Consider the following 12,064-nt stretch of genomic DNA (forward strand, 5'->3'; position numbering starts at 1 on the left):
TGTTCCCTTGCCACCACCCCCCCCCCCCACCCCGCAACAGTTCTTTAAAACTAATTTGCATTTATGTAGCACTTTTAACATGATAAACTGTCTACGTTTTATAGGAAAGTCTTCAAATAAATTGATACTAATTTCTCCCTGCTTAAAAAACCACATAACTTGCTGCAGTATGATTTAATGGTTACCATTCAGCCCCTCTGTGATCAATTTAATCTCCTGACCATTTTACATTTGAGAGTCTTCACAGTAATGACTGGCAATTTGACTACAAGAGCATCATAGATAAGCTTGCAGTGGTTACCACCTCCCAATTTTATCAATACCAGAGCAGTGACTGTTGCAAAGAGAAGGAAGCTCCCACAAGATTTCTCCTCATTTGCCCAAGGTCCTAAAGCCACAGCAGATTCAATCATATGTAGTTGGATTCTAAACTCTTATTTCGACTGAACTGTACCAAAGGAGTTTTAACATTATTTACAAGGATGCCACCAAGACTGGAAGGTTTTGAGGTATAGGGAAAGGCAGGGACTTTTTTTCCTTGGAGCGTAGGAGTTTGATGGGTTACCTTAGAGGTTTATAAAATCATAAGGTAAATGGCCAAAGTCTTTTTCCAAGGGTCGGGGGGTCCAAAACTAGAGGGCATAGGTTTAAGGTGAGAGCGGAAAGATTTAAAAGGGACTTGGGGCAATTTTTTCACACAAAGGGTGGTGCATGTATGAAATGAACTGCAAGAGGAAGTGGTAAAGGCAGATACAATTACAATGTAAAAAAGACATTTGAACAGGTACATGGATTGGAAAGATTTAGGGTGATATGGACTATATGCAGGACTTGTTCAGTTTGGGAAACCCAGTCTGCTTGGACAAGCTGAGCAAAAACGTCGTGTTGCTGCGCTGTGTGATTCAGCACAGAACAGGAATCGAGTCAAAACTCTTCTTACTGACAGTGCCTGGGCTTTCCCACTGAACACAGTAGTTACTGTCAGACTGTAACATATAGGAGGCTGAGAGTCCCTGCAGTGCGGAAGCAGGCTACTTGGCCTATCGAGGCAACACCAACCCTCCGAAGAGCATCCAACTCATACCCACACCCCTACCTTATAACTCTGCATTTCCATAAAACCATAATACGTAGGAATGGAAATAAGGTCATTTCGGCCCATCGAGTCCATTCCGCCATCAATCATGGCTGATGGGTATTTTAACTCCACTTACCCACACTCTCCCCGTGTCCTTTAATTCTTTGTGAGATTAAGAATTTATCAATCTCTGCCTTGAAGACATTTAACGTCCCGGCCTCCACTGCACTGCGCCCCATGGCAGTGAATTCCACAGGCCCACCACACTCTGGCTGAAGAAATGTCTCATTTCCATCCTAAATTGACCCTCTCAAATTCTAAGGCTGTGACCACGGGTCCTAGGATCCCTGTCTGACGGAAACAAATTCCCAGTGTCTACCCTTTCTAAGCCATGCATTATCTTGTAAGCTTCTATTAGATCTCCCCACAATCTTCTAAACTCTAATGAATAAAATTTCAGGTTCCTCAACCGTTCATCAATTGTTAGGCCGACCATTCCAAGGATCATCCATGTGAATCTCCGCTGGACACGCTACAGTGCCAGTTTGTCCTTCTTGAGGTGTGAGGCCCAAAACTGGACACTGTATTCCAAATAGGGCCTTACTAGAGCTTTATAAAGTCTCAGTAGTACATTGCTGCTTTTATATTCCAACCCTCTTGAGATAAATGACAACATTACATTTGCTTTCTTAACCACGGACTCAACCTGCAAGTCAACCTTCAGAGAATCCTGGACTAGCACTCCCAGATCCCTTTGTACTTTGGGTTTATGAACTTCCTCACCATTTAGAAAATAGTCCATGCCTGTATTCTTTTTTCTAAAGTGCAAGACCTAGCATTTTCCCACGTTGAATTTCAGCAGCTATTTCCTGGACCACTCTCCTCAACTGTCTAAATCTTTCTGTAGCCTCTCCATCTCCTCAGAACTACCTGCCTGTCCACCTAATGTTGTATCATCTGAGAACTTCGCCAGAATACCCCCAGTCCCTTCATCCAGATCATTAATATATAAAGTGAACAGCTGTGACCCCAATACTGAATTCTGCCGGACCCCACTTGTCACCAGCTGCCATTCCAAAAAATAACCTTTTATCCCAACTCTCTTCCTTCTGTCAGACAGCCAATCCTCAATCCATACCAGTAGCTCACCTCGAACACCATGGGCCCTCACCTTACTCAGCAGCCTCCCATGAGGCACCTTATCAGAGGCCGTTTGGAAGTCTAGGTAGATAACATCCATTGGGTTTTCCTGGTCTAACCTACTTATTACCTCTTCAAAGCATTTAACAGGTTTGTCAGGCATGACCTTCCCTTACTAAATCCATGCTGACTTTTCTAATCTGACCCTGCACTTCCAAGAATTTAGAAATCTTATCCTTAACGATGGATTCTAGAATTTTGCCTACAACCGAGGTTAGACTAATCTGCTTATAATTTTCCATCTTTTTTCTTGATCCTTTCTTGAAAAAGGGGGTTACAACAGCGATTTTCCAATCATCTGAGACTTTCCCTGACTCCAGTGATTTTTGACAGATCATAGTCAGCGCCTTCGCTATTTCTTCAGCCACCTCTCTCAGAACTCTAGGATGTAGCCCATCCGAGCCAGGATATTTATCAATTTTTAGACACTTTAGGTTTTCTGGCACTTTCTGTTTTGAATTGGCTGCCACACTCAACTGTGCCCCCGACTCTCCTTAATTGTTGGAATATTACTCATGTCTACCACTGTGAAGACTGACGCAAAGTACTTATTAAATTAGATTAGATTCCTTACAGTGTGGAAACAGGCCCTTCAGCCCAACAAGTCCACACCGCCCCGCCGAAGCGTAACCCACCCATACCCCTACATCTACATTTACCCCTTACCTAACCCTATGGGCAATTTAGCATGGCCAATTCACCTGGCCTGCACATCTTTGGACTGTGGGAGGAAACTGGAGCACCCGGAGGAAACCCACGCAGACACGGGGAGAACGTGCAAACTCCACACAGTCAGTCGCCTGAGGGGGGAATTCTTCAGCTATTTCCTTATCTCCCATCACTAGCCTTCCTGCATCAATTTGGAGTGGCCCAATTTGTATATTTGCCTCTCGTTTGTTTCTTATGTATTGAAAGAAACTTTTACTATCATGTCTAATATTACTGCCTAGCTTACCTTCATATTTGATCCTCTCCTTCCTTATTTCTCTCTTTGTTATCCTCTGTGTGTTTTTGAGTCTTCCCAATCTTCTGATTTCCCAGTGCTCTTGGCCACTTTATAGGTTTTCTCTTTTTCTACGATACATTTCCTGACTTCTTTTGTCAGCCATGGCTGTCCAAACCACCCCCAACCCGGATAATCTTTATTTTCTTTGGGATGAACCTCTGTACTGTGACCTCAATTACACCCAGAAACTCCTGCCATTGTTGCTCTACTGTCTTCCCCACTAGGCTCTGCTTCCAGTCGATTTTCATCAGATCCTCTCTCATGTCCCTATAATTACCTTTATTTAACTATAACACCATTATATCCAATTTTGCCTTCTCTCTTTCAAACTGCAGACTCAACTCTGTCATATTATGATCGCTGTCTCCCGAGAGTTCCCTTACTTTAAAATCTTTTATAAAGTCTGGCTCGTCACATAGCACTAAGTCCAGAATAGCCTGCTCCCTTGTGGGCTTCATGACAAGCTGTTCCAAAAAGCCATCCTGTAAGCATTCCATGAATACCTTTTCTTTGGATCCAATGGCAACATTATTTACCCAGTCCACCTGCATATTAAAGTCACCCATGAGCAGCATGACCTTGTCTTTCTGACATGCCCTAGCTGTTCCCTGGACAAGCCAAAAAAAAGACACGCATTGACTTCCTAGAAGCATGGCATTCCAAACGGAATTCTATCAACAAACACATCGAGTTAGACCCCATCTACCACCCCTGAGAAAAGGAACAGGAAGTGACTTCACCACAGGAAATAACATTACCACAAAAAATGACATCACCAACCTAAAAAAACTCAAACATATAAATGGAAAGCAGGAATTTTCAGCATTGCTTCGCCTGAGGCCCACTGAAGATGTAGCGTAACAAAACCTCGGGAAATGAAACTTCCAGCTCAGCAAGCAAACCTACATCCATTTCCTGGTACATCGTGCACCCCTGGTTCTGACCACTGCTGGGAGGTCTGTACATGACTCCCATTATGGTTTTTTTTTACCTTTGTGTTTCCTCAACTCCACCCACACAGGGTCAGATGATGTGGAGTCTGTGTCATTCAGTGCCATAGATTTAATTTCATTCATAAGGCAACACTGCCTCCTCTACCCACCTCCCTGTCTTTTCAATAAGTTGTAAACCCTTGGATGCTTAACTGCCAGTCCTGAAGCCCTTCAACCATGTCTCTGTGATGCTGACCACATCATAATCATTCAAGATGATTTGTGCTGTTAAAATTGGAGGTGTAGTGAACAGAGAAGAGGGTTACCTCAGATTACAACAGGATCTTGACCAGATGGGCCAATGGTCTGAGAAGTGGCAGATGGAGTTTATTTCAGATAAATGCGAGATGCTGCATTTTGGGAAAGCAAATCTTAGCAGGACTTATACACTTAATGGTAAGGTCTTAGAATGATTCCTGAAGAAGGGCTTATGCCCGAAACGTCGATTCTCCTGCTCCTCGGATGGTCCTGGCCTGCTGTGTTTTTCTAGCACCACATTTTTCAACAGAGGATGTGGTGGAGGCTGGTACAATTGCAACATTTATAAGGCATTTGGATGAGTATATGAATAGGAAGGGTTTGGAGGGATATTAGCCAGGTGCTGGCAGATGGGACTAGATTGGGTTGGGATATCTGGTCGGCATGGACGGGTTGGACCGAAGGGTCTGTTTCCACGCTGTACATCTTTATGACTCTAAGTTATCTACTTTGTTATGAATATTACAAGCATTCAGGTAAAGCACCTTAATGTTAATTTTCTTATCCTCATGATTTCCATCATCTCTAGTAATATGTCCTAAGTAATCCTTCCGTTTTGCTTCATTTCTAGTCTGCCTTGAACTTAAACCCTGCACACCTTTAGACTGTATGATAAAACCAGAGCACCCAGAGGAAACCCATGCAGACATGGGGAGAATGTGTAAAGTCTTCATAGACAGTTGTCCAAGGGTGGAATTGAACCTGGGTCCCTGGCACTGTGAGGCAGCAGTGCTAACCACCGAGCCACCTTGCTGCCTCATTCAGCCATTTAATTTGTTTCACCAAAGACGATCTGATAACCCTGGACTCCACGTTCTTGTTGTTTCCCATTACCTTTGAGTCCCTTACAACCTTCAATTTGCTCAATGATCCAGTCGCAACAACCCTCTGCGATAAAGAACTCTACAGATTCACAACTATAGAATCATTACATTGCATAGAGTCCACACTGAACCCCCACCCATCCCAAAAAGCATCCCACCAGACTTAGCCCCCTTCCCTATCCCCGTAACCTTACATTAACCATGGCTAACCCACCTAGCCTACACATTCCTAGACACTGAGACAATTTAGCATGACCAATCTATTTAACTTGCACATCTTTAGATAGTGGGAGGAAACCGAAGCACCTGGAGAAAACTCACGCAGACATGAGGAGAATGTGCAAACTCTACACAGACAGTTGCCTGATGGTGGAATCAAACCCAGATCCCTGGCATTGAGAGGCTGCAGTGCTAACCACTGAGTCACCGTATAGACCCTCAGAGAAGGAAGTCCTTCTCATTTCCATCTTAAATGTATGACCCCTTGTTCTGAGATTGTGCCCTCTAGTCTCCCACTAGGGAACACAATCTGGCAAGTTTACCCCCAAAAGATTATTTTCTCCATTTGCTGTTGCTTGACTTTTGCTGGTTTTAAAACTTGCACAGTCCTGTGTCTTAACACTAACCTTTGTCACGTTGTAAGTTTTTCTTTCAATCTAGAAGTTATTCAAGATGGAACTTCAGTGTTTTCCATAACCTCTAAACCTCCTGACATTAACTTTAAAATTAAATCCCTTATTGACCCCTCAACAAAGGGGAACAGCTGCTTTCTATCCCACCTGTCCATGTCCCTTATAACCTGATCCACCTCTATTAGGCCCCCCTCAACCTTCTCTGCTCCAAAGAAAACAACCTGAGCTTATCCAGCCTCTCTTCATAGTTAAACTGCTCCATCGCAGATAACATGCTCGTGGATCTCCTCTGCATCCCTCCAGTACAATTACATCCTTCCCATACCAGAGAAACCAGAACTGCACACAGTACTCCAGCTGTGGCCTAACTAAATGTTGTACAGCTCCAACATAATCTCTTTTTTTATAATCAATACAATGACTGATAAAGGTAAGTGACTCATATGCTGCCTTCAGAGATCAGTGGACAAACAGCCCAAGATCCCTCTGTTCCTTTGAGCTTTCTCATGTCCTGCCTTTCACTGAGTGCTCTCTTGTCTTGTTCCTTCTTCCAAAGTGCTCACCTCACATTTATGAGGGTTAAATTCCACCCCCAAGTACATCCCCAGACACATCCAGTAGAATCTCCCCATCCCTGCAGAAACTCCCCTGGTGGTGGGACAATTCCAGAGCCTCAGAGAGGAAGAGGTTCCATTCTGGGAGAAGACTGAAGAAACTGGGAATGTTCCTCTCAGATGTAGAGGTTGAGGGGAGATTTGATGGAGGGTCTGGATAGGGACAAGTTGCTCCCATTCCTGGGTAGATCGAGATGAAGAGAGGAACAGCAATTCAAGGTATAACTGTTTAGCCCGCCATGCGGTCAAGGTCCGGAATGTTCTACCTGAGGCTGCAGTCAAGGCCTTTAAAAGGAAAATAGTTAATCTTCTGAAAGATGCAAACTTGTGGGATTACAGGGAAAAGGTAGAGTTCAGGGCAAGTATAGACAATGCAACCTCCTCCTATACCGTAACTGTAGTAAACAGCCTGCAGTTTTCAAGCTGGAGGTGAAATAAATTAGCCATGTTGTTAAAAACTCCCATTCTGAGCATTTTAATAAACTCCTATCTGGTTGAGGAACTTATTTTCAATTTCCACACAATGTAAAGAAAGCAAAAAACTCAGACATAAATCATATCTAGTCAGGTTATTCTGACTGCCAGGAGATGGCAGTCATGATTTGGAGATGCCGGTGTTGGACTGGGGTGGCAGAATTGTCTGAAAAACTGAAAAGCCCAACCCACCTCTCAACTCCTCAAGGCATAGGACAAAGTAATTGCACAGCAAAAAGCAACCAAAACAAAGCGATGATCAACTGGACTTCACTCAATCTAGTCTCCTGTATTCACTGCTCACACTGTGGTTCCCTCTACACCAGGGAAACCAAGTGTAGACTGGGTGACTGCTTCACAGAACATCTTCGTTCCATCCACAAAAACGTGCCTGCTGCTTCAACACACCACCCTGTTCCCTGGCCAACATCTCTGTCTTAGGCTTACTGCAGTGCTCCAGTAAAGCTTAGTACAAGTTGGAAGAACAGCACTTCATTTTCCGTTTGGGAACTCTACAGACTTCTGGACTTAAAATACAGTTCAACAACTTTAGGGCCTGAGTACCTTCTCCCATATCCTTATCCCAACCTCACATATCAGGCCTTGTCATCACGTGGGCTGCTTCCATACACAATCATTGTCTTTCACTAATACCTCCATAAGCATCTATTCATTCTCCCAGATTGACCTTTACCTACTCCTTTGTCTGTTCAACAGTTTTTCTCTCTCTTTGGGTTCTATCTCCACCGATCATTTATACCTCACCATCCCTGCCTCCTCATCTTCTGCACTAAATACCAACATTTTCCCAGTTACCATCAGCCTGAAAAAGGGAACCAAAACGTTAACTCTGATTTCTCTCCACAGATGGTGCCAGACCTGAGTTTTTCTGTAATTTCTTTGTTGTCAATAATCAACTGATTTCTCATGCTCCAAGCATGCTGCTACAAAGCGAGACAATGGACCATAAGTATTTCCATCAATTATGGGCGGCACGGTAACTGCTGCCTCACAGCGCCAGAGACCCGGGTTCAATTCCCGCCTCAGGTGACTGACTGTGTGGAGTTTGCACATTCTCCCTGTGTCTGTGTGGGTTTCCTCCTGGTGCTCCAGTTTCCTCCCACAGGGAGGACAAGTAAATTGGCCATACTAAATTGCCCGTAGTGTTGGGCAAAGGGGTAAACGTATGGGTGGGTCCCATCCTGCCTCCTGTAAAAAATGCTACCCCTCTCCTCAACCCCATCTGCGCCCAGGAGGACCAATTCCACCACAGCCCATACCAGATGGCTTCCTCCTTCAAAGACTACAACTTTCCCCCCCCCCATATGGTTGATGATGCCCTCCAACATCTTATCCACATCCCGCACCTCCACCATTGAATCTGACGCCTCGAACCGCAACAAGGACAGACCTCCTGGTCTTCACCTTCCACCCCACTGACCTCTGGATACATCGCATCATCCTCTGCCATTTCCACCACCAACAAACAGACCCCACTACCAGTGATATTTTCCCCTCCCCACCCCTGCCTGCGTTCCATAAAGACCATGACCCTCTCCTCCACCCCCCAAACCAACCCTCCACTCCCAGCACCTTCCCCTGTGACCACAAGAAGTGCAAACCTGCACCCACATCTCCCGCAACTATACCCAAGGCCCCAAAGGAGCCTTCTACATCCATCAGAGAATTACCTGCACATCCACACACGTCATCTAATGTTTCATTGCTCCCGATGCAGTCTCCTCTACATTGGGCAGGCAGGACACCAACTGTGGATCACATCAGAGAACATCTCCGGGACACACGAATGAAACAACCCCACTGCCGCATGTCTGAACACTTTAGCTCCCCCTCCCACAAAGACAGGCAAGTACTGGGCTTCCTCCATCACCAAACCTTTACTACCCACCACCTGGAGGAAGAATGCCTCATCTTCTGTCTTAGGACCCTCCAACCATACAGTGTCAATATGGATTTCACCAGTTTCAGCACTGCCCTCTTGACCTGCCCATCTTCCTCTCCATCTACCTGCTCCACTCTCCTCTCCAACCTATCACCTTCACCCTCGCCATCTACTTATCGCACACAACTACATTCTGCCCCAGATCCACAATCCCTCCCATTTATCCCTTCGCCCATAAGCCTCTTTCCTGATGAAGGGCTTATGTTGGAACCGTCGATCCTCCTGCTCCTTAGATGCTGCCTGACTGGCTGTGATTTCCAGCACCACACTCTCGTCTCTGATGCTGGCCTAGCCAACGACACCCACATCCCAATTTATTTAAACATTTTAAATGAAAGAACTTTAAGCTAGTCCATATAGGGTTTTAAAAATTGCTGAAAGTGTTTTTGATTATTGTTAGAACATGTTTCAGTGAAATTGTAGCGACTGTGCAGTATTGCAATTGCAAATGTCCAAACTTCTGAATTACTTATGCAATACAAATGTCTCTCTCTCTCTCGTTCTCTCTGCAGAACCTTCCCATAACAATTCATTTTAAAATCATTTATTCTCAAGTCAATGAGGTCAGAAAATCAGTAAAACCACACCAAGAGGAGATTGTTTTTTGGAAATGACTTTCATTCACAGATGGAGAAAGAACACACAACCTCAAAATATTAACTCTATTTCAATCCATGCATTTCAGCAATATTTTGGATCCCCTTTGTGTGAATTCTTGAATTTTCAAACTGGAATCCACAAGTGGACTAAACAAATTTATAAAAAGGACGAAGTAACAGAAAATCTTGTTGAAGCAACAGAAAAGCACAGTGGCTCAGTGGTTAGCACTGCTGCCTCACAGCACCAGGGTTCCAGGTTCAATTCCAGCCTCGGGCGACTGTCTGTGTGGAGTTTGCACATTCTCCCCGTGTCCCACTATGGTTTGGAACCTGAATTGAAGTTGAGAATTGAGAATTGAACTTTGAACTGCAATTCTTAAGGGGAAAGTAGTGGTATTTTCGCTGGACTGTTAATCCCAAGACCTAGCAAAACATTCTGGAACCTGAGTTTGAATCTCACCCTGGCAGATGGTGGAATTTGAATTCAATAAACATCTAGAATTAAGATTCTAATGATGATCATGAAACTGTTTGCTAATTGTTAGAAAAGATCTGATTCACTAATGTCCTTTAGGGAAGGATACTGCCATCCTTACTTGGTCTGGTCTACATGGGACTCCAGATTCGCAGAAATGTGGTTGACTCTTCGTTGTTCTCTGGACAATTAGGGATGGGCAATAAATGTTGGTTTAACCAGCAACACCCACATTCTATGAGTAAAGAAAATTCCAGGAATTGGCCTGGAAAGACAGAGTAGTAATTAACTTGGAGATGTTTAAGAATACCATTGGTGATTGGGCACCAAGATGTTGTTAGCCTCAGGGACTAGTAGCTGACTGGATATTGAACATTTCTTCATTGTTGGGTAGATGCCAGTGTTGTAACTATATTGGAACGGCTTGGTTAGGGGAGTAAGAAGTTCTAGAGCACAAGTCTCCACTATCATTAGTGAAATATTGTCAGGGCCATACCTTTTGTAGTATCCAGTGTTTCTAACTATTTCTTGATATCACATGGAGGGAATTGAATTGGCTGAAGACTCAGTTTCAACAAGATTCTGAACTAATTGAAGGTAATCAGAATACTAGTGGGCAGGTGTCACTAACTGGTTCCTTCCCTCACCTTCCGCAGTGGTTAGCAGAGGATTGATGAAGTTATAGTCAGCCTCAGTGTCCCCAAGTTAAGGAAGTGATGAAAGGGAGAGATCAGCTCAGATTTTCAGGATAGTGAGCTTTGTATTTGGAGATTGCAGGATTAAGCTCAGACAATATGCCATGTGAAGAAGGACATTTCAAGACTCAAAGTGTCTCACTCTAAAATGGCCTGTTACACAAGCCATCAAGCTGCAGATTTGTAACAGAGCTGGGAGATGGCTGCCGAGGGGCTGGGGGAGACAGACCAGAATTAAATGGTTCAGTCCACCTTTATATTAACACAGCCACAGGTTTCAGAATTCCCAAAGTGCAGGTATGGTCATACTCTTCAGACTCAAGAGGGAGATTGATGAAGAGTTTGTGTAGGAATACCTATCACATGGGAGGTGCCATTCAAATATACCTTTCATCCAGGAATGGAGCAGAATCTTCATAATGGTAAGAACAAATTCCAGTTAAGAGGGTCCATGAGTTACTGTATTTGCAAAGTGAACACCACAACTCAACCAAACTGGAAAAATGTTAGATGAAACATTTTTTAAAGGAGCAGTCTAACACTTTACCATGATAGTTTACTCAGACAGAAACCCTAAGTTCATGGAAGCTGTTGAGACTCATGGGGCAACACTGGGTACATGCCAAGTCCTTACCATCTGCCACTTTGGCAAAATTCCTTCATAATATTCCAGCAAAGAGGAAAACCTCTTACTTCCCCAAAACAGCCAGCATTTTTCAGTCATTTTCACTGTCTTCTTACTTTCTCCAACCCGGTGTAATTCCACTCTCCTCACCACCTAAATCCATTGAACACAGAGAAGGGCAGCAATGGTGTGGGAAGCGAGATGTGCATCTGTCTGCAATGTCTTGTTGTTGTGAACTCCAATAAATCGAAAAGGAAAGTTGACATTTCAATGGATAAGTTAAAGTAAGGTTGGGTCACTTACCTCTATTGGTCATCATTTTTCAATTCAGACCAAGGCTCCATGTAACAGGACTAAGGGAATAACAGGCGTTTTAAAGAGCTTCCTGGAATAAATAACAGAACCTCCTCTGACTATTCCTGAATCCTTGCTGAGTCCTCATCACTTCTTCCAACCAACAGAAGTTCTTGTCCCGGGGTTTGTATCCAAACCTGCTCATCTGCATTCATGGGATCGGTTTTGTGAACTGAAAGAAATATTAGAATCCGATAACCACCATGAATGATGGAAAGAAATCCACTTGAATAGCCTTGACATCAATGGGAACACAGCTACTACAATTGTACAAT

At 43.9% G+C, this 12,064-nt stretch overlaps 1 protein-coding gene across 5 annotated transcripts in view; it reads right to left on the bottom strand.

The window, feature by feature from the left end:
• The window catches only part of LOC140483535 (6-phosphofructo-2-kinase/fructose-2,6-bisphosphatase 4), a 181,090-nt gene that overhangs the window by 82,584 nt on the left and 86,442 nt on the right, over window positions 1-12,064 (bottom strand). For 4 of the 5 annotated variants that reach the window (XM_072581707.1, XM_072581710.1, XM_072581711.1 and 1 more), the window contains exon 2: window positions 11,739-11,961. The exons of the other annotated variant lie outside the window; for it this stretch is intronic. In XM_072581707.1, coding sequence (XP_072437808.1) covers window positions 11,739-11,754 — 16 coding nt within the window. In that variant the 5' untranslated portion in view covers window positions 11,755-11,961. The remainder of the gene's footprint in view (window positions 1-11,738; window positions 11,962-12,064) is intronic. 5 annotated transcript variants of the gene reach the window in all.

Source organism: Chiloscyllium punctatum, chromosome 12 (genome assembly GCF_047496795.1).
Source record: "Chiloscyllium punctatum isolate Juve2018m chromosome 12, sChiPun1.3, whole genome shotgun sequence".
Lineage (NCBI taxonomy): Eukaryota > Metazoa > Chordata > Chondrichthyes > Orectolobiformes > Hemiscylliidae > Chiloscyllium > Chiloscyllium punctatum.